The sequence below is a fragment of the Aptenodytes patagonicus genome, chromosome 2 (assembly GCF_965638725.1).
Source record: "Aptenodytes patagonicus chromosome 2, bAptPat1.pri.cur, whole genome shotgun sequence".
Taxonomy (NCBI): Eukaryota; Metazoa; Chordata; class Aves; order Sphenisciformes; family Spheniscidae; genus Aptenodytes; species Aptenodytes patagonicus.
Window position 1 is genome coordinate 140,189,946 of NC_134950.1, and position 22,831 is coordinate 140,212,776.

A 22,831-nucleotide genomic window follows, 5' to 3' on the forward strand; every position below is an offset into this window, starting at 1 on the left:
GTGACGTTCACCACTTTTCATCTCTGTTTTTTAAGTTATTGTGCTGTGCGTATGTATTTGTGTACCTGTTTTACTGTCTGCTTTTTCTTTGTAATCTTTCCAGATAATTGACTATTATCCACCAAATACAATAGCTGGATAGCAGTTTTAGAAATTCCTGTGAGTTTTGTGAAAATATGTGGCAAAATAGCATAGTGCTATCTTGCAGATGTCTCAGCTGAAAGACTATAGTAGAAGCTGTCATGTAATAGGGTACGAGAGGACCCGTTTGTGAAAGAGTTCTCTGAACGTTGCCCAGCCGTGGGAAAACCCGTGATGAGAATCTGGAATCCAGATCTTACAGATACTTATAAATCAGTTTATTGGTTCTGATGCTCACTTCTTAGACAGCATTTCATTTACCCCCGGCTCCCCACCGAACACATGCATGTGTATGCAGGTGCATTAGTATCAGAAAATATATAGCGTGTAACAAATTGTCTTTCCTAAGTTCAGGTGCAAGGGAAGGGGCAAGGTGCTACTTGATGGTATATAATAATGGCCTGATTTTGTGCTGAGGTTCTCTAACAGGGACTGCTGCACATATGTGGATTTCCACAGAGGCGCAAGTGTCTGTGTCAGGCTGGAGCGTGATGTTCAAACTACGGTGTTTTGGTGACAACATCAAAAATCAGTGATAAAATTGGTCTCCGAACTCTAGGCTTCTCAGAGTTCAAAAATGTATTTACAACCTCATTTTATTTAAAACTTGAAGGGTGTGTTTTCAAGCTGTTAAATACCTGTCTTTTAGTCCTTTGTCCTCCTAGCCACTTACTTTAGATTCATCTATGTCAGGTGAACTTTGAATTTTCTTCTGCTTTAATTTTGGTTAAGGTTGGATAGGAAATAAAGTTGGCTGGCTTAAACTAATATGCTGGTGAACCTTGTCTTTTCCTTTGGCCTTTTTCTCAATCCAGACCAACTTGTGCTTCTAATTAAAGCTGCATTTCTGTCACACTCCCTCTGTTCTTTTTATCTTTTAAGAAAGTATGATTAATTTTTTTTTCTCAATTTATGTCTATATCACATTTACTATTGACTTTGGTGAGGCCAGGATTTTATCTTGTGTATTTTTGAGAAAAACTACTGAAGCCATTTCTTGTGTATTTTTTTTCCCCGACGTTACTTATAACTAAAGGTGCATGTAATCATCCAGTTTCATAAGTTTCAGTGCAAATTTTCGTGCATTCTGTGGGACAAAAAGATTACTGATCATATACTTGAGGCTGATATATGAGAAATTTGTTTTGGAGTCATTTGTGTGGCACTCTTTGAAGTGAACTACTATTGCATTTATAGCTAAAAGCTACCTCACTAATATTACTTAGAAACATTTGGTGCCTGGGAAGTATTTTGCCTCTGACAACATTTACAGTAGTTAAGCCAAATATAAGTGGGCTGTTATTTTCCTGCTAATGAGATGGGATCCTGGCCATCATTCTATTAAACAATAAAAGTGCTAATAGCCAATGCGAAGGATCTCTGGTGTCTATTTTTCAGTTGACACCCGAAGAAATATTTGAAATGTTTATTTCCTATATTGTTTTTAGTATTACAATGGTTTAATTAATCATGTGTTTAATTAGCAGTGTCTAGCTTACTTGAGAAAGCTCATTGTTAATATTGTACTTGGGTTTTAATTACGTTTTCTTTCTCTTTCCAGTGGCTTTTCATGGTCTCCCTGTGAAAATCAAGAAGGAACCCCATAGCCCATGTTCAGAACTTGGCTCCGCTTGCAGTCAAGAACAACCATTCAAGTTCAGTTATGGGGAAAAGTGCCTGTACAATGTCAGGTAAAGCAATCAGGAGCATGTATGCAGTGAGAACTGCTGATTTAAATGAGGACTGACTAAAGAGTAATAAAACCATAATAGAGATCTTATAAAAGTTACCTCTTCAGCAGATAACAGACTGATGAGATAATGCATTTAGCTGATGAACACTGATGGAGTTGTTTACAGTTGTATCAAACACTTACATAACCATTTTAAAGCAGTGTTTTTCATCAAAATGCATATTCTCCATTCCTTCTCCATGGGAGATAGCCAGAGTTTAAAAACCCAGGGTGCTAGCGTGAAATAGAAGGAAGGAGTGTCTTGTTTTCTGCAAGTTGTGTTGAAAGTACTTTCAAAATGCATTACACACATTAGGAAAGAGAGAGATCTGTGTAACAGGCAAGAGATTGGCAGGTCTGAGCAACACATTAGGTATTTGACAAGTTTTGGAGATGTTATATGTGTGTATTCGTGGGTGATTACAATTTAAAATAGTATTTCATTAGGCTCTGCATCTTTGTTACCTATTCAAAAGCAAGTTGTCTTCTTTTATAGGGATAGATAATAAAAGCTTTATTTATTTGTGGGCAGTGGAGGGGCTTGATACCACTGCATTCTTTATTGACTTTCTTTTGGTTTGCACTTACGTGTCACTCCTTCCTTTAGTGTCAGCAGTGAAGGGTTTCCTATTGACCTTTCAGTCTATTTTAGAATCTTTCATCCAACTTGTGAGTTTTTATTCATATTAATGTACTACGAAAACTGTTAGCACTTAAATCATTTACATTTAACTTTTTCGATATGAAGGGGGGGGGAAGACCGGCCAGTCGTAGAGGAGTGATTTTTGATTTCAAAAATCAAATGCATACATTGGTGGATTTGATGGGTGCTAGGGGACCTGACAGGAAAGTATGCAAGTTCGTGCTTACTATCTGCCTAATGTCTGCATTTTTCCTGTTTAGAAAGAGGGATGATCAAAGTGTGCTCATGTCTTTCCTGATTTGGGACACCTTTGAAAATAGCATCTATGTGTTTGCAGGACCAGCACTTTATTTTTGAGAGGCGGGGGGGGGGGGAGGGGAGAACTGTTGGGAGAGGCTGCTGACATCCTAGTGTGGGTAGCTAAGCCAACATACCATTGTTTTTCTGGGTCAGATCCCTTCCCTCTAGCTGTATTGTTTTACTGTCTCACTTTGTGGTTTGTGCAAGCTCTAAAAAGAGTCTTGACAGGCACTGCTGGCGCTTTGTGCTCTAGTCCAGGTGCTTCTACTTTTATGTATTTTGTATAACTGCTGTTAGAATGTCACTGTAAGACTGAATCCTTTAAAAATACATTTCTGTGCCCCAGAGAAGAAAATGCTGTGTTGAACCACTTGCCGCTAACATGATTTTTTCTGTGCTCTTCGCAATGTAAAGTAGATAATTCCTCTGCCCCAAACTGGCTAATAGTGTGACTATAATAAAAAGCTTATAAATGTAACACTTGGAGGTTTTTTTTCTGGATGTAGATGCTACTTTTTTTTTTTTTTCCAGAGAAAATAACCTGACCTTCTTTCCTCTTGCCTTACTGATAGTGCCTATGATCAGAAGCCACAAGTGGGAATGAGGCCCTCCAACCCACCGACGCCATCCAGCACTCCTGTGTCACCGCTGCACCATGCCTCCCCAAACTCAGCTCAGACTCCTAAACCTGACCGGGTTTTCCCTACCCATCTCCCTCCATCCCAGTCCATTCAAGACAACAGCTTCCCTATGGACCACAGGTAAAATACAAAACACGTGAGGGACCCATGCAGAAAGCATTTCAGTTGTGGTTGCAAGTCTCTTATGTAGGGTAGCACTGGCTTCCTGCCCAGAACTATTCCCTTTTGGGTTGGGGGACCAAGGTGAAAGCCGGCAAGGTTCAAAGTGTCAGAAGTATCTGCGTTTTATGAAAGGCTGGCACCCAACTTGGTGGACTTCAGTAGGAGTTCATATTGGCAGCAACAGAGTTCTAATGACCTGCTGCTTCTGTCTTCTGAGGGTGATTGCAGGGTGCTAGATGATAACCTCATCTAGGCTCCCTTTCCCATGAAAGGTTGGACCAGATGGTCTTTCAGGGTCCCTTCCAACCTGGGCTATTCTATGATTCTGTGATTCACTTGAGGCTAGTAAGCCCTATGAGGTAATGAAGTCACTAGCAGGCATGATCCTGGCTATAAATATCTGGCCTCTTGCTAAGCAATTCACCTATCTAAGAGATAAGTGGCCATGTTATGGTGTTATTGCTTCAGAATATTCTTTGGAAGGGTGCATAATTTTTCCAACCCCTTTTAAAATATAACATTTCAAACAAACTAAGATGCCAACATAAACTGTGCTTAAATAACATTAGTCTGAGTAAAAGCCACAAGAGCTAGAGACTAGAATTAAAGCTTAAACTATCCTTAAGTCACCCTGTTTTGTTTTGGTATGTTAGAAATCCCCAGACAACTGACTATCTTTCTTAGTTCAGTTTTGCAACAGATATGCTCAGTGGATTTCACTGATTTTTGAGACCAAACACTTGTTTGTGGAATTCTATCTATCCTAACCTTTATTGCATGAACCTGTTTTTGTCTGCTGTGTTGTGTGATTGCCCTGAGCATTTAAAATTTCAGCTGTATGTAAAAAGACATATATGTTCAGAAACTCAACTTAGTGCTTAAACATTAGCAAATTAAGAAGCACCTGAAAAGAAAATCACAGTTGTTGGGAGTGCAATTTGCATGCTTCTGCTCTAATAAGGGCTGTTATCTCCAGGGATTTGTGCAGATCACTTCTGAAGGGGGTTGCTAAGGTTTATATTGCTGTTTTGTGCTCTGCTAAGATAGTTTTAAATATCACCCAAGGTTCTCTATAAGCCCGCCTGGTGGTGAGGAAACACTGAATTGGCCCCTTCAGCTGCCATAGTCCCCCGTCTTTTCTCCCTCCGTGGACTGTGGTCTAACCATGCAGGCCCCCAGTGAAGCCAAGCAGCGGTTTTGATTACAGGATGGTAGATAAATGTGTTTTTGTATATACACCAAAGTCAAGTTGTCAGGAGACTGAAATCTCCAGAAGCTAAATGGCTTCTGTGCAGAGAGCAGTAATAAGATTTTTCAGATGAAAAAATCTTTTGATTTAGAGCAACTTGTAGAGTACTGAAGCTGTATGTCAGCCCTAATTTGAGTATTTATAGAGATTTGCATACACCGTAGTATATTTTTCTATGCCTGTAACACTTGCTCTGCACAAGCTTTGTAGGCTCTTTATACGATTCCCCTTCCCCCCTCCGTCTTTGACATTTATGTTCTTCAGGGCATTTTGCACTAATGCTTCCCTTCCGTGATAGAACATCATGTGTTCTAGTGAAGTCCAAAATAGCTGACTCAGGCCAAAAAATCTCATTTTTCTCTTTTTTTTTAAAGAAAGGTACAGTTGTAGTGGAAGATATTTTTCCCCATTTTCTTATTTGTTTTGAATCTTATCACTTCCAGTTGTTTGAAGCGAATGTGTACTTCATATTTTTGTGAACTTCAAATCTTCCTGATTTATAAGGTGGTATGCTACTACAATGAGTGTATTCAGAAAATGTTACTTAAACAAATGACCTACCTACGTGAGTTCATATATAAATCTATAACTCAAGGCATATTTCTTTGGAATATGCATTGGTGGCATAAGATAGCGTTAGTATCTAGAACATAGAGCCCATACATCTTCATACAGGGCATGAATATATGAACGATAAGTGGTCCTAACAAGTACCAACAGGAATCAAATCCACTTGTATAAACAAATGGCTTGATTCCATACAAAGCTTCCAGTACAACAAGTATTATTAACTTCCTTTGAGGCTTTGTGAGTGAGCCTGTTTCTTATTTTAACTTCAAGTTGCAATTTTCTGATTCACTCCTTGACAGTTCTTAATGATAATTTCTGCTTCTTTTTTTGGCTAATGAAAAAAGGAAAAGAGGGAAATGAATGCAGTGCCAGTCAGCCTAACTGTTTCATAATACATTTGAGTTTCTAAGTTTATTTTCTGCAGGTGTAGGTGGAATTGCAAAACCCAATGTTACAGTGCAGTACTCTTTCTACTGCAAAATATAATATTTACAGCATCATTAAAAAAATTCATTTTGTCTCCACTACTACACTGTAATAGTTTCTATCTCTGTAGCTCCCACAGTACTTGTAATTAAGCTATGATGGTAAATATTTGTCAGACCAAGTTCACAGCAGTATTATGACAGATGTTAGTGGAGTTCAAATTGTTTCAGAAACATGTACTACATAAGAGTTGATAGTCAAGGATTGTATTGCCTGTGCAATCAAACCCTTGCATTCTTCTTCACTCACCCAGTTTTCTCCAAGAGGATGTCTGCTTTTGCTTGTGTGAACCAAAGTCAGTTCAGATCCAAAGTACAGGAAGCTGAAGAATGTTTAGTTCTTCATTTTTCTGAGTGTGACAGTGAGAAACTTACAGAGAAAGGCACAGGTTTCTTTTTTTTTTTTCTTTTTTAAAAAGCGTGTCTTGTTCATGATGAGTGACAACAGGACTAGTAAGCAGTTTGTTGCAAGAACGTTGCATCTGCTGTGGATTAGTGCAGGCACAGTATTATTACTACAGTGGTGGTTACCACTACTGTGGTAATCTGCAGGAGATGACAGGAAGACTTTGTGCAGTTCATCGGGGCACGGTGGGAAAATAACATCCTTGTATTCTTCTCTATGCTTCTGAACCTGCAGATGACCAAGTAATTACATTCAGGCCTTTTAGTTCAGGTAGATATGTTTTATGGAAGAAACAACAAGCCTGGGTTCTCGAGTAGTGTTACATGTAAATGAAGTTAATTTAAAGCTGAATTCTCAGATTTTATGCCTACTGAAGAGCATTTGGGAGTAGTGAATGGCAGCGTGGCTTGTATGGATGACTTCATGTAGAAATGACCAAGGGAACAAGTTAAGCCAGGAGGGGAATTCTTAGGCATTGTTTCTCTTAGAAAAAGTTTGCACCCTCTCCTTTTTCTGGGGTGCTTACATTCCCTTCTCATTAGAGCTGGAAAGCAGTGCCAGCCTTGCAGGTAGATCTCCCATGGCACTATCCCCGAGAGGACAGAACTTTTACCCTGGAATGATTCCAGATACTACAACAGACAATACTCTTTATTTGAAATGTTTGTTTGTTGTGGTCAGAATGGTTTCCGTGTAACAGTAAGAATGGTAAGAGTAAATTAGAGTACTTGTGAAAGAACAGAGAACTCTACCTAAGCTTCCTTCATATTACTGTGGTAGGATGTCAGTCTTTCTACTGGTTTGAAGCTGGTGCATTTCCTGTTTGCCTCTTCTGTTGAGAGAAGATACTGAAAGCAAAGAGGATGGTGGTGGAGACAGGTCTTAGAGCTGGTATTAATAGGTGGGGTTTTTTGTTTCTTTGCTTGTTACTGTTCTGCAACGCAAGGGATCCTAATGGCAGCACTTGGCATTATCATAAGCAACATGTTTGCTGCTGAGAAAGTGATACATCCACTAATCATGACCTGTGAAGATCTCTGGGAAATGGAATGTAGCTCAAGTCCTTTACATGACCTCTCTAACTTGTGTCCTAGATTTCGCCGCCAGCTCTCTGAACCTTGCAATTCTTTCCCACCTTTGCCTGCAATGCCAAGGGAAGGACGTCCAATATATCAGCGCCAGATGTCTGAGCCAAACATCCCTTTCCCGCCTCAAGGTTTTAAGCAGGAGTACCACGATCCAGTTTATGAACACAATGCTATGGTTGGCAGTGCAGCCAGTCAAAATTTCCCCCCTCCTCTGATGATTAAACAGGAACCTAGAGATTTTGCATATGATTCAGGTAGGTGAGACTCTCCTTTACTTCTGCATAGTAAATAAATGAGTCCAAGCTAGGGCTATCGATGTTTTGATTGTATGACTTGAAACTTGCTCTTTTGGCTTCTAAGTCTCCTGAAGTAATTTATATCTGATATAGCTTATGAAGTAGTAAGATTGCTACATAGTACAGCGTATCTTGTGCCACCATTGCTGTTGCTTGCTCTGCAAAGGATTTTGTTTTCCAGAACTCTCTGTGCAGACAGTGCACAGGTTAAAGAAGCTGGAGAAGAAAAAATCAGGGGTGCAAAACTGAGCTTTGCTTAAGAGTGGGCTTGTTCTGTACTATCTCATCTCTGACCTCTGAATTTGTGTGCTCCATTTTATGAGCTCTTTATTTATCTGCCAGAAATAGAGGACTCTTTCTCCTCTTGCTTGCACTACTTTAAATCAGGAGTAACACCGCTGAAGTGGGGTTTATACAACTATAAAACCAATGAGGGAGAAGAATCAGCCAAATTGGTGTCAGCTTCTCAGTTTGTGCATACTGCTGTGTTTTGTGGAGGTACATAATCTGTGATGCCAGGTTGCTGATGTAGAGAATACGCTGTTGCTATTAATAATGTTTATTATGATTGTGCTTATAGGGCAACTGGAATGGAGCCCTAGTGCTCTACAAACAGTACAAAACAGAGGATGTGATGGCAGAGCCTGCTCTCAATAGCTTCTGGTCAAAATAAAAAGATAAGGGGTAGAAAGGATAAAAACATAAATCAAGGGAATAACACTGTAAATGTTTGACACAATTTAAATATAAAATTTATATTGTACTTGGGAAAAGAGAGAATTAGGGAAGCAAAAAAGGAGTTTAGTGATGGAGGAGGAGGAAACTGGAAGGGTGATACGGAGAGAAGCTGAGGTTAAAACAGCATGTAGTGGGCTAGGTAGTGTAAACAGTTGATCAGTACTGAGCTGAGAAAATACAATCAAAACACATTTTTCAGTTCTGGTGTAAGTGATTTCTGCAGCTCCTCTTCAGTCTCTGCCTCTGTCCTGCTTTGTGTATGCCGCAGTGTTGAAAGGGAGGGATTTCAGTGAGTCCTTACCATGCTTCTGGAGGAAGGTGCATTGCTTTCATACATGTGCACCCTGAGTTGGACAGGGGGAATGGGTGGCCCTGTCTGATTTCAGCCTGACTCTGTCTCTTCTGGGTGCTGCAGTACCTGCAGTGCTTTCCTGCTGGTTTAGCCTCTGGTTAGATGCTTTTGCAGTTTATTTCCCAAAGGCTACGTGGCGGCTGAGGTGAGGTCTCCTTTGACAGTTTAGCCTGTAACAAACTATCTTCCCATTTGATACAGTGGAGATTTTTTTTTATTGTCTTTTCTGTAGCTAACTTAACATTGTCTATTTAGTGGGCTATTTTGTGATATCACTGTTGTAAAGTCCTTGGTTTTGAATTTATCTCTGTGTTAGAACAGGGCAATTTGGAAAGTAGAGCTGCCTTTTCTCCTTTCTTACTCTTGACAAGTAAAGAACCAATCCTTAGGTAGATTTGAGTTAGGCCTATACAGGGCGGGGACCAAGGGTGAAATACTTTGCCAAGTTGAAATATAAGACAAGATGAAAATGAGTTCAGATTAACAAGGATCAGATCTAGAACTAAACCCGTTCATTGATGAAGGTTCTGAGATATGTGGCTTTGGCAGTCATGTATCTTTAGTCTTACAGAGCAGCATGGGAGAGACTGTCTGCATAGTTAATGTGGCAATGGATAATAAATAGGGGACTGCAGCTTCAGGCACTACCAGTCCCTTGCAACCTTCACAAGCACCGTTATTCATCCTGCTAAATTAAAGGGTGAAAAAAGGCCCTTTTGTAAGCATGCTTCATATTTGACTAGGAAGTGGGATCTCCTTATTGCATACTATTACTTTAAATCTGAGTTGGCTGCTAGCGTTCATCTTTCTTTGGAATATTCTTTATGGGAAAAAAAAAAAAAAGGAAATTTTATTCTGAAAGGAAGATGTGCAAACTTGTAACCAATCCTGTCATGCCTTTTTTTTTTTGCCAGCAAGAACAACATTCTACTTTATAGTAATGACGTTCAAGCAAAATTGTTGTTTCTTTTGTAGATGAATAATTAGTTTTTAAAAATGTAATAGCTGTGTAACCAGTGGTCATGAAAAATTAATCTGTTGGTATCAGGAAGTACTTTTATTGGCCTCAGAATCACTGCATTTAAGTTGACACATCTGTACACTCCATAAATTGCAGTCAACAACTGTGGTCTGTTGATATTTTGTCTTGTTACCATCTGTTCTCTAGAAACCATCATTTTCCATCCTTGCTAAGAGTACATTAAATAACCCCTTAGGAAACATAATGTATTTGTCACTGAATCATTGATTTCATTTTTCACCTATGGATGTTCAGGGAAGGAGGAATGCCAGAGTGAAAAGCCTTCTTTGCATGGTGTTTCATTGCAGCTCAGATAAGAATACAGAAGCATATTTAAAAAGTTCATTGTAATACACAGAGATGTTCCTTTTGGGATGTTTTTGAAAGAGCCTCGTAAAAGTTCATTGCTTTTGTGCACTATACTTTTATACTTTGTGGGAAGCTGGTGAATGAAAAGCATTATTATGGAATGATTATAACTATTAAAACATGGCATTAATTATGACATGGGAAATGGCAGATCAATTAGTTGTAATTGTAATTGCAGGTATGCAATTTCTACTGCAGAATGTTTGAGATAATGGAAAAAGAAAAATGTCAACAGAGTAGAAGCTCTTCCTTATCCATCCACACTTCTAGAAGTCACAGTGCATCATACATGTTCAATCAATCAGACCTTATTTTCTGCCTTGGATTTTTTCATGGCTGCCAGTCAGATGTATTTAGTACTTGATGCTGTATCTAGCAACTTTAAGCACAAAGATGCAGCCAAGGACATATAGAGCTTTGCTATTTTGCGTCATTAATGAATATGCCCCAGAAGGCGTCCCAAGACCTTTGTTTACAAGGGTTAATAGTGGGCATTCCTGTATAGTTAGCACTTCTAGAATTCAATTCATGTATTCAGTTATTTAAAAAAGGCCAAACTTGAGATGCTTCATCTATTCTGGGCTTTATTTTGAAGCAGGATCTTTGCAGGCTTGATCCTCCCTACCTAATGTAGTGTATTTGCAAATTTGCTAAAGTATGCATGTATCAATATTAAGTATTAAAAGTCTAGTTTTAAAATGACATCTTAAATTGTTGTTAAGTTTAAATCTCATATTCTGTTTTGCCAAATCGAAATAGTTACTCTGGTTGGAAAGCTCTTCTTTGACTGGGAACTTTGAAATTTGTCACACAGTGGTGTTAAGGGATGAGTAGAGGAGGAATTGTTGCTTGCATGTACTTATTACCAATTGCCAGGAGTTGGTCTGTTGAAATCTAGATAGATTCAGTCTTTCTTGAGCAGGTTAGAGGCATTAGCAGGGCTATTCTCACAGTTACATTTCAGGGTAGCCTCACGAGTAATACGCTTGAATGGACCATAGAAAATTTACATTCTGTCCCTGTCACTTCCAAAGTTTTCTTCCAAGATACTAGTCACATCACTTAAAGAATGAACTATCCAGACAGAATTATTAGCCTCCATATCTTGCTTTCTGGGTTGCTCATCCTTTTAATTCCTGAGGCCTCAAAAGCAATAAATACCTTGTGTTGGCACATTGGAATGGATGAGGAGCTACCCCTCTGTTAAGAGAGATGAGCGGAGGCAGAGAGACACATCAGATGTATATACCTCTTTATTTTGGGTACCTGGTTAGGACTAGATAATTTTTAAAGAACATTATGTATTACATATGTTCAAAGCTTAGCTCCTAGGGACTTCCTTTGTATTTCTAGGTGGGGAAGTATGGGAACGTCAGATTAGGGTCCCTGTGTAAGCACTGCAAAAATAAGAAATGCATAGTACGAAAAATCTGGCAGATGCGACGTGACTACTTTGGAAAACTTCATTGGGGCTGGAACGGGCTTTATTGGGGCCTAAAATTGACCATTCAGCTGTATTAGTCTTGAAGTCATCTTTTCCTTTCTTGAAATGTTCTGCCTCATTAAGTACACAACTTCCAGGCTCTGTAACAAATAAAACAGGGGCTCCACCTGCAAAGCTGTTTACTGCAATGGCTCTCCCTCCCCCAAATAGTTTTGACCTGTGCACTCAAGAGACAAGAGTGCAGAGGCAAAAGGCTGTATCAATTCATTTGCAACAAAGGAGTTGTATCAAGGTTGCCCAGGAAGTTGTAATTATGACACTTCTCAGCCTCCTAAGTTTGCTCTCTTAGGTATAGGAAGTTGTTAGCATTCTACCATCCATGTTATAAATGTGTATTTACCTAATGACTGGGAACAAAATAAAAAGCAGGAGGCCTTTCAAATACCTGATGTGGTGTTTTTTGAAAAGCAAATCAATGCAAATTAACGTGGAAAAAGATCTCTAGTAGCACGTTCTTCGCTAGAGATCAGCTGATATGTCCTTAAATTTGAGAGTTTGTAGAACAGCATAAGAGGATGCATAGAATTAAAATTTCAAGGAAAAAAAATTAAATTTGTTTCTTGGAAGTATATTTATTTGCGGATTCCTTTTTTTGTTGTTTTTTTTTTCTTTTTTTGAACAACAGTTGGATATTCTGTTGTACCTCATGGTGGTAAAGTTTAGACATTTGGAGATGCTAGTGTGAAGGAAAAAAGGAAATCTTAGCTGTCAGTCAGAGTCAGTGCAGGTTTGCTTTTTCCAGGATATTCTCTAGTGCATTGACCAGTGCAGCATTTAAAATGACACAACTCATGGTGCTGCTACTGCTGTCTTTAATTATATTGGGTAATTTTCATACAGTGCTTTGAAAACGTAAAGCGCTGTATGAGTGCTAAGTATTATTACTACAATTATTCCCCTGGGAGATTATTTCACAGACTAATAGACTTCACAGTTAAGAAATATTTCTTGATCATAAGCCTAAATTTTCCCTTTGATCAGGTCCATTCCCTTGCTCATAGCTACACCTCTTTGACTCATCCTAAACAATTCCTTGGTATTAATATACCACCTCTAAATCTCTGTAGACAGTTTGCATGTATACTCTTAGTCTGTCTGTGTGACTCGTTGAGATCTAGCTTCATAAATCCTCCAGCTGCTTAATCTTTTCCTCAAATTCTCTCTGGGTTTTCTTTTTTTTTCCTTTTTTTTTTTTCTTTTTTGGTCAGGCTGCAAATATTTGCAGTATTTTTGAACATAGTTTTATAAAATGTTCTGTGAAACAGAACTGATTCCATCCTTTTCCTGGATATGGTGCTTCAGTACATGCATCTCAAAACTGCATGTCCTTATGGTCTTAAAGAAATTCTTTTACACAGCAGTACAATTGTTGTCAATGAAAATCTAGCTGGCATAAAGGCAGGAGAGGACAAGGGATAGGGGTTTGCTCTCGAGTTCAGTAGGTTTAAGAAGTCTCCCCTCCTTGTTTTTGGTTTTGCAGTTTTCCCGAGTCTCACTTCTGTGGTTTAAAATAATTCACCCTCTTGTTTCAGGAGCTTGTCTTTGCTGGGTTGCTTCAGTGAATGAGCATGGATTTTGTTCGGTAGTTAAACTGCACTGCACTTTGTACTTGCTCTTAAAGCACATAAACACAAATCTACTGTTGGATGGTATGACAGTAGAAAATTAATAGCATCTGAGGGGGAAACTTGGGAAACCTGGACTTCAGAAGATTGCTTTGAAAGGCAGAATTTTAACTTTTCACTTGTTTCCCATCTAGCTGATTTCCCCTATTCACTAATTCTGTCTGAAAGAAATCTGTGGTTAACATAGAATTCATTTTGTAATATTATCTTCATGAACAAAGGAAAACCTGAACACCAAGTTAATGTGAGCATATAGGCAGGAGACCATACATCTATTTTTCCTTTCAAAGCAGACAATACGATTTGAAAAATTGTCCTGCAGTCCCTGTTTTTCAAAGAAATGGATAAATATCCTCTAAATCTACAGTTACAGTAAGTGGCACTGGCTAATGATTTGATTTGAGGATTGAGAGCGCAGTCTGGATTTACTCTTTGTGCATTAACGCAGGTCAAATGGACACAGGCTGCATTTTAAATCAGTAATGGAAGGCTGAAGCCTGCCTTAAACCAATCACATCAGCCTTACCCAAGACCGATTGATCCCGAGAGACTGAGCCCTGTGAGCATAGCTTTTATATGAATGGACTCTGTGCAGCCTGAAGTTTCATTCATAAAATGGATGCTGAAGGGAAAAAAAAAAAAAAAAACAACCCCACACACGCCAAACCCTGGAATGTCCATTTATGCGGAGCTGAAGGGTGTAGTGTTCCCTCAGCTGCTGCTTTTGCCAGTTGCCTTAAAGTAATGATTAATGCTCCTTGGCCCTGCCTGCCTGTAACCTGACACCATTTATGGCCTTGGTGTGTTTCTAATGTATAGTGAATGAGAAGGCTACATTCTCAAATCAGAAACATAAACAGGAACTGGTTGGTCTGAATTCCATTCAAATATGTCACTTCAGCCGTGCAGTGTTTGTCCAACTTCGATTTTACAGGCAGGGGATGGGGCGGGGGAGAAAAAGCAACACAGACATTTTTGCAGTAAGATTACCAACAAAAGGAGCGAGGGAGAGAGAAAATACTGCTGTCTTTTGTTGAATTCAAAGGGAAGCGATGTTTAAAATACATTTTACAGTTACTGAGGTTAATAAAAGCAAAAACATGATTTTAAAGTATGCTCAAAAGATCAGCTCCATGTGGAATTTCAATTCAGAGCTGAATGTATGAGCCTTTGTTTTCCTGTTCTGCTGTATAAAAAGTTACACATCGCCTAGACAGGCTGTTGACATCTGGTCTCAGAAAATGCATTAGATGTTGTCATAGATCTAAAAACCAAAGTTGTGGAAAGGAAGCTGTTTGCTTAAGGTTTTCTTTCTGTGTGTGTGCAATAATTCCACTTAGGCATGAACTGGTGGGGCCAAATCTAGTTCTCTGGTAGGTTTTTGTCAAGTGAGATGTAAGAAATTAAACTTAACAAATTTTGATTAGCTGTTTTTTAGAAGGGAATGTATGTGTATCTGTGGGTGCACATACTTCTAGATTTTTTTTTTTCCTAATTGCTGGTATGAAGGCTAGTGACAGACAAAATGAAGAACAAAACCTTCCATTTTGAATGTTTTTAAACTGCATAATGATTTGGGCAAAGAATACTTAATTTTTAGGTTGATTTTTAGAGAAGAGAGTGACTATTCCCATGTAACTTCAGTGCACCTACATTTTTCACACTGAACCTCCTAACGAAAAAATAATGCTGACTTTTTATATTGCCAGGATTTTACCAATTTGTAGGACTCTGTTGTAATTACATAGCTTCTGAGGGGATAGTGCTTTTAAAGGTGGTTGAACTAAAACCTAATCCACCAGCATTTGAGTTGTGACATACGCTCCAGCGATTCCTGTATAGGGAGATTGTAATTAGTTCTAGTATTTCTACCTGAATGTCTCTTTTTGGAGAGACATACGAGTTTTAATCTAAATGTGTTCCGCAGGTTTACAAAATCATAGGTTTCATGATCAAAAAGAATTATTTGGTACTTCTCCCTGCAAAACACAGATCAAGGATTTTTCTTAGTGATGCCTGGTGCCATCTTAGCCACTAGTTGCAATTTAGTTTGAACAATTGCCTTTCTTACCTAAAAAACCCTTTCTGTTTTCCAGCTCTGACCCTTGAGCTGGTCAGAGCTTCTCAGTGGTGGTAAGCAGCTGCTTTCCACCACGAGGCTATATGTGTTTCAGCAGTGGATGAAGCGCTCCTTTGTAAACAGTTTGTCAGTGCTCTTGGAAATCCATGAACAGAAAAGTTACTTACAGTGTGATTGTGATGTTAGTAAGTTTGAGGCCAAAAGTATGATGTGTTCTAGCTCAAACATTTTGTTTTAAAAAGGCTACCTTTGTCTCTGCACTTGGTAAAAATCTCTCCCACTACACCAACCACCTCTCCGTGTACCAGAGAAATGCTTGCATTGCACAAGGAATTACTTGGCGAAGCCCTGCAAGGCACTGAAGGGAGGACTGGCATACTTGCAGTGTGTAGCACAGGGTCAGGCTGACATGTGTGAGTGGCGCCTGGGAGCTAGGTTGGTCCCAGCTACCCGAGGGGCTTGTGCATGCCCTTTTGTGCCCGGTAGCACAAAAGGAAAGAATCTGCATGCGCAGTATTTCTCGCCTGTGGGAAGACAAGTGGCACAGCATGTTTAAGTCTGTTTGTATAGATATACCAACTCTGAATTGCTGAAATAAGAGCCAAAGCCCGTGTAATTACTTTTCAGACCAAAAGGACAATTGAGGAGGATATGGTGTAAGTTAAATTAAAGGACTGGCTGTATCCACTGGGAACTGCTTCTGCTCTTAATATGACTTACTTGGTAATAAAATGTAAATTGGAGAAGTAGGCGGGCAAACAGTAAGAAGGTTCCAGTTTTAGTGTCATCACTTTATTTTATGCCTGTAGGAAAGGAGACAAGTTTCATGTATGAGTTGAGGTGTCTGATGAATTTGAGTGACTTTGAGATGAATTCGAGTGGCTGGATTGATGGGCCGAGGCAAATCGTATGAGGTTCAACAAGGCCAAGTGCCAGGTCCTGCACTTGGCTCACAACAAGCCCGTGCAATGCTACAACCTTGGGGAAGAGTGGCTGGAAAGCTGCCCGGTGGAAAAGGACCTGGGGGTGCTGGTCAGCAGCCGGCTGAACATGAGCCAGCAGTGTGCCCAGGTGGCCAAGAAGGCCAATAGCCTCCTGGCTTGTATCAGAAATAGCGTGGCCAGCAGGAGTAGGGAAGTGATCGTGCCCCTGTACTCGGCACTGGTGAGGCTGCACCTCGAATCCTGTGTTCAGTTTTAGGCCCCTCACTACAAGAAAGACATTGAGGTGCTGGAGTGTGTCCAAAGGAGAGCAACGAAGCTGGTGAAGGGTCTAGAGAACAAGTCTTATGAGGAGCGGCTGAGGGAACTGGGGTTGTTTAGCCTGGAGAAAAGGAGGCTGAGGGGAGACCTCATCGCTCTCTACAACTCCCTGAAAGGAGGTTGTAGCGAGGTGGGTGTCGGTCTCTTCTCCCAAGTAACAAGCGATAGGACGAGAGGAAATGGCCTCAAGTTGCGCCAGGGGATGTTCAGGTTGGATATTAGGAAAAATGTCTTCCCTGAAAGGGTTGTCAAGCCTTGGAGCAGGCTGCCCAGGGAAGTGGTGGAGTCCCCATCCCTGGAGGTATTTAAAAGACATGTAGATGTGGTGCTTAGGGACATGGTTTAGTGGCGGACTTGGCAGTGTTAGGTTTACTGTTGGACTCGATCTTAAATGTCTTTTCCAACCTGAATGATTCTGTGATCCCATGATTCTATGACATGTAAGCAGGCTTGGTGCTTAAGGCAGCTGCTCACCAGTACACTGTACTGTTCACCTGAGCTGCCACGCAGAGACCAAGGCCAGGCAGGTAGTTCTTCACCCACTCTGTTTCAGATTGTATGCACCTTCTAAGCCTTGGTCTCCCATCTCTCTCTCTGCATGTGCATGTATGTAATGCAATACCTCTGTATCTCACTGTGCTTTGCCACATGCTGGGCAGTGCCCTGGGCCTCCGAATCTTCAGATGGTGTTGATAAAGTGAACTAGAAAGTAATTTGTAGTTAGAGTGTAATGTAACAATGTGTCCTTAGTTACGAAGGCTACCTAAGGTCAGAACCACAGGAACGGCTGAAGAATAAATCCTGGTTCAGGTTTCCAGTTCCTGCTTTGCTCTCCTTCATTCAGAAGACAGTTGCTTCATCCCGTTGCCCGCAAAAGCTTCGTCTTCCCTGTGTCTCGCTAGGGATATGGGCTGAAATTCTGTTTGTTTCTGTGCAGGGTGTGATTGTGGGTCTGAAACCTGGTCGTATCTGAAAAACAATCCGAAAAGAGGATTTAAGGATTCCTTACCTGCTTTGAGTTATACAGGGCTGAGACAACCTAGCCCTTTAAATTCTGATATGGTAATTCATATGAAATACTTCCTTACCAAGGGACCACTCAAGTGTCTTACTCGATAATGAAACCTAGAACCTGTGCCTGCTAAATTCAGTAGCAGATTTTTCTTGTCCTGAGGAAGTCTGTTTGGGCTTTTTCTGCTTTGATGTATTTTGATTAAGGCACAGCAGAGCTTATTTCCAGTATTTTTCTCTGTGACATTCCCAGATAAGAAGGCATTTCTGCAGTGTCTAGATTACACACAATTTTAAAGTAACACCTACTGGGAAAAAATGGTTTCAAACCAACATGATATAAGGCCATATTAATTGTTTTAAGATGACTGCTATGTTGCTGTTAGCGAGAGGAGCAATAAAGAATGACTTCTAAGTATTCCAAATTAATAATAAAAGATAAATTAATTTTTTTGTCTCCATATTTTTAGTTAGTTTTTTTTTTTTAAAGGGGCTCTGCTGTTCTTGAGATGATGTAACTTTACAATGTGAATTACTTCATTAAAAGTCTGAAATAAGCTGCTTGTGTGTCCTAAATCCAGGCACATTTTTCTTCAAAGACTAAAAATTGCTAAAAGGTGATAGAATCAGTCACCTCAAACACTTGGATCCTGCCCTGGAAGTATTTTATGTCTAATTCTGTCTTATTTGTTGTCTTGAAACAATGCTTTAAGGGAAAGAAAACATGTAATTGCTCTGTAATTTCTGCACTAAAATGTTTTCTTTTGAAGTAGCTCCGCTTAGCTAGTAAAAATACTTCTGGGTCTTAGTCAAGCATTTAGTACAATTTAAAACTGCAATGCTAAATTTCATTGGTTGGACTTTTTATTAGATAAGGTAGAAATGAAAGCAGCAGGCAATTTAATTAGCAGTAATTTTTCTGGGCAAGTCATTACTTTGATGAACTTCAGAGCAATGTTTATGGCTCCTAATTAACCATGTTAGTCATTTGATTGAATAATCACTTTGGAAATGTTTCTACAATTTGATTAGAGTCTGACCCACTCTGATAGTCATAAATTAACTGATAGCACTTTAGGATAACAAGACTCTAGTTACTTTACGAGAAACAAACTCTTCCTTGCTGTATTTTTCGGTCCTCTGTGGACTGTTGAAGCCCAAGCTAACCAGAAGATTAAGTAATGTTGGTAGAAACAATGCTTGCCTTAAAAAGACTCCAGATGTTAATTATAATTGACTTAGGAGCATGGGAGATGAAACCCCAAATTGGCTAAGAACACAACTTCTTGGATGCGTGCATAATTCTTTATTCTGTGTACTCTGCTGTATCACTTTGCAAGAGTGGAGTTCATGAGTCAAAAAGGGTTTTGCTGCCAATACTAGGGAATTTTTACCTAAAATAGAAAATAGCATCTGTTTCAGTTCTCCAGCTTCCTCTTTTTTTACGTAGATTTTTCCATTCTCCTTAAAATTCAATCTACTTGGTAACATGAGTGATTCCTTGCAGGTGAACCACTACTTGTAGCCTTGACTTCTAGTCTACAGAGCTATACTTGACTCGGGTGATCACTGAATCACTGATTCCTGTGGTTGCGCTGCCTGAGACGTTAGAGATTCTCGAGGCCTGAGCAGGCAGGCACTGAGCGTTTCATCAAGAGAGGAGGTAGTGAAGAGTTCGGCACAGATGTGCAAGAGAGACTGTGGGCTGTTAGGGGAAACTTACTATTACTGCCCTGTGTTTCACTTGTTTTGTGAAGTCAGTGTAAAACCTCATTTTCTTATCCTGCTAAATCTTTGATACTCATCACTAGTCAGTGAACAGTGAAATTTGGAATCACAGTCTGAAAGAGTCTGTAGGCAGTGTTGGAAAAATAATGTCTGCTCTTTCGACCTCTGTTTGCATCTCTCAAAGAGTTACAAGTTACCGGTAACAGATTGCATAGCTTAGGGTAGGAGTTTATCACAAGATCAAATAGACTTTGTTAAGCAAGACTTTTGATATCCAAGAAGTGGGTTAAACATGGTCTAGAAGGGCAAACATTTATGGTATATTTCTGTTCGCAAGTCGCTGTGAACAGGATGTGGCTACTTGGGGACAGTGCAAGACACGGGCAAAAAATAGAAAGACATTTAAAGAACACCATTTTCATTAGTTCTGTTTGATTTTTCTCATTCTTCTTGCAGATTTGGTAGAGGTGGGGAATGGCAAATAAATGTCTGTATTACTTAGAATGTGTGCACTAATTTATTTTTTTTTCTTTTGGGGGGGCTCTTTTTTGGCTAGGGGTGTACAGGTGGAGGGTGAAATTGATGCATCTGAATTCCTAGATTAAATGCTTAGCAATCGCAGAAAATTTCATTAACCCTTCAAATCCTTAACCAGTCTAAAAAGCAATATCCTACTCTAAATTCACTCTGACATTCCTTGTATTAATGTAGAGTTTATAAGTCTCCAGTGTGATTGGCAGGCTTTTCTGTGCAATTGATTAAAAATGTTTCGTCGAATTAGTTACAAAGATAGATATACAAGCACAGGGTTTAAAATATTTGTCCTGTTCTGCGTGGATTTTTTTGTCTGTGAATGGTCTGAAGTGTAATTGTCATGGGAGTCAGCTTTTAGCAAAGTTGATTACAATAAGGGTTTGAGTTCAAGTGCCTATATTAGATGGGATCTATGATCCTCACAGTATGATTTTCTCCTCCGCCATGCCTTGTGCGTGCTGCTCTGAAATGCTAACTCTGTGTTGACAGGTTCCCCCTTGCTGTAACTTGCATCCTTTTTGTTGCTCTTCTGCCTGCAGCCTGTCTCATTGATAACCTGCACACTTTTAATTCCAGACAGTCTTTTGACTAGCATTGTCATCTTCTCCTTTCAGAAGTGCCTAGCTGCCATTCCATTTACATGAGGCAAGAAGGCTTCCTGGCTCACCCAAACAGAACAGAAGTTAAGTTTTCTATTATGTATTGCTTTTGTATGAGAGAAACATAAAAAATTAAAAAGCCTGGAGGGATTTGGGGTTCACTGGTTTAATTCTGCTGCTGGGAAGACTCGCATCATCTATCTTTCCCTTCCCAGTCTTGAGTTTCTGAGGCACTGATTTTTTTGTAGCTTCTTCTAGTGCCACAGGTTTATCAGGATAGAAGCAATTTCATTATGAATCTACTCATTCTGTTTTTCAAGGCCTCCAGCAGTTGAAAGGAAGAGACGCTTAAAAATTTGTCCATTTCACCCATTCTGCTCAAGTGGTATTTTCCAAGCTATTGGAGTGACAGGCTCAGTTAACTGTTAAGTAATCCACTTCATACTTTAAAAAGTTTTCAGTGAAAGTTTTTGGCTTTTCCTTTTGTTATGATTTTTGCAATGTTTTGGTGCTCCTTAGGCCCAAATTGTACAGCCATATGATGTATACCAAAACTCTCGGTGACTTCAGTAGGGCAGAGCTTAGTTTATTGTCAGAATTAATAATTCTGAGTAAAAGCACTTTATATGTATTAAAAATAAGAAGGCCAACAGAACTAAGAAAAAATGACCACTGAAAGAGAGGTTGTACCCTCCACTCTCCTGCTTTGGTGTATCTTTCTTGTCAATGTATGATTTTTTGTTTGTTTGTTTAGGGTTTATTTGTTTTTCTTCCAAGGGGCAAATTTCACAAACATGAGGGAAATTGTTCTTGAGATTGATGAGAATTCAGACACGTGTATGAATCAAAGTCCTCTAGTAAGACTTCATTCACTAGTGAAAAGACACAACTGGAAAGATAACAACCCTGGCTAAAAGCCCAACTGCTTCTGGGGTGGAATAAAGGCAGAAAATAGAAATAAAAGGTAGTATTCAACAAGAAGGGTGAAACAGGAGATGGAAATTTATAGCAGTCTTGGTATATGAAATTATAGGAAGTACAGAAGCTTGATAAGGGAGGTGAAAGACATCAGGGAAAAATCCACGAACTGCAGGGCTAAGGTCAACAGATTTGAGTTTTAATCACAGCCTAAATAGGGGAAAAACAATCTTAGTTGTGTTATGCACTCGTAAGTACTTGGAGGTGGTAAAATTGTTATGAATGATGTAGAAAAGCAGTGTTGTTCAGTAAATATTTGTTTTCTGTATTTGGAAATCAGTCAACATGATTTTATGGAATAAAGGTCATGTCAAATCTGATTCTATTCTTTGTTGAGATTAAAGGTTTGATTGATAAAGATACTTGTGTCGTATAGTTAAACTTCTTACGGCATTCAGTTTGCAACTGCATTGCATTCTGATTAAGAAGTTAGCACAAAGCAGTATCAATAAAGTACACATTAAATACATTAAGATCTGGCCAACTGACAGGTCTAAAAGTGGCTGTTACTGGGCAATCATCTCTGAATGGATTGTTTCTATTACAGTTCTGCAGGAATTGATATCAGGAGTGTTGCTATTCAACATTTGCAGTAAAGATATGGAACAAAGCTAATAGATAACAAAGATAGGGTGGTAAATAACGGGCAGGACAGGGCAATCACACAAAGCAATTTGAATTGTTTGGTAATCTGGGCACATTAAACAATTTTTTTTTAATATGCTGAATGTAGACCAGGCCTATGGAACCGGGAAACAGTGTATTGGAAAAAATTATTTTGAGATGGGCCTCCTCCTCCTCTGCTTCACAGTGGGAAACAAGCCCAACCAAACATTGCAACCGTATGGCAAAAGGCCTTCTGTAATATTTGCACAGTCAAAAGGAGGGTCATAGGGAGGCAGGAGAGGAGGAGATGTTTTGTCTTGCTAAGTAGTACTGGTGAAGCTGATACTGGCATGCAATACATTTATGGTTAAGCAAAACAGTAAAATAATACTGAAAAATAGGAGTATGTACAGAAGAGAGTGCTAGAAAGAATGAAGCGTTGCAGAGGGTGTCTTTTAACAACAAAAATTAAATTTAGGAGAATGATCTTAATTGGAAGAAACATCAAGGGTGACTTCTGTGAATATGGGAAGGAAATACCGAGTAGGGCTTTTTTAGTCTCGCAGGGAGAAGACCCGCAGGAACTAATGGTTAAAAGTCAAAGCCATGCTAGTTCAAACAGGAAATGAGACAAACATTTTGGAATAAATCATAGAGAAAAATGGGTGCTTTTTCATTTTTGCAGGTGGAGATTAACAGTCTTTTGGGAAT

The 22,831-nt window shown here is 39.4% G+C and overlaps 1 protein-coding gene across 5 annotated transcripts in view; it reads left to right on the forward strand.

Moving 5' to 3' along the window:
- The window catches only part of ETV1 (ETS variant transcription factor 1), a 67,962-nt gene that overhangs the window by 32,395 nt on the left and 12,736 nt on the right, over positions 1–22,831 (forward strand). For 4 of the 5 annotated variants that reach the window (XM_076331412.1, XM_076331410.1, XM_076331411.1 and 1 more), the window contains 4 exons: positions 1,703–1,832; positions 3,389–3,577; positions 7,424–7,671; positions 20,552–20,618. In XM_076331412.1, the coding sequence (XP_076187527.1) occupies positions 1,703–1,832; positions 3,389–3,577; positions 7,424–7,671; positions 20,552–20,618 (634 nt within the window). The remainder of the gene's footprint in view (positions 1–1,702; positions 1,833–3,388; positions 3,578–7,423; positions 7,672–20,551; positions 20,619–22,831) is intronic. The other variant, XM_076331413.1, reaches the window with a different exon arrangement.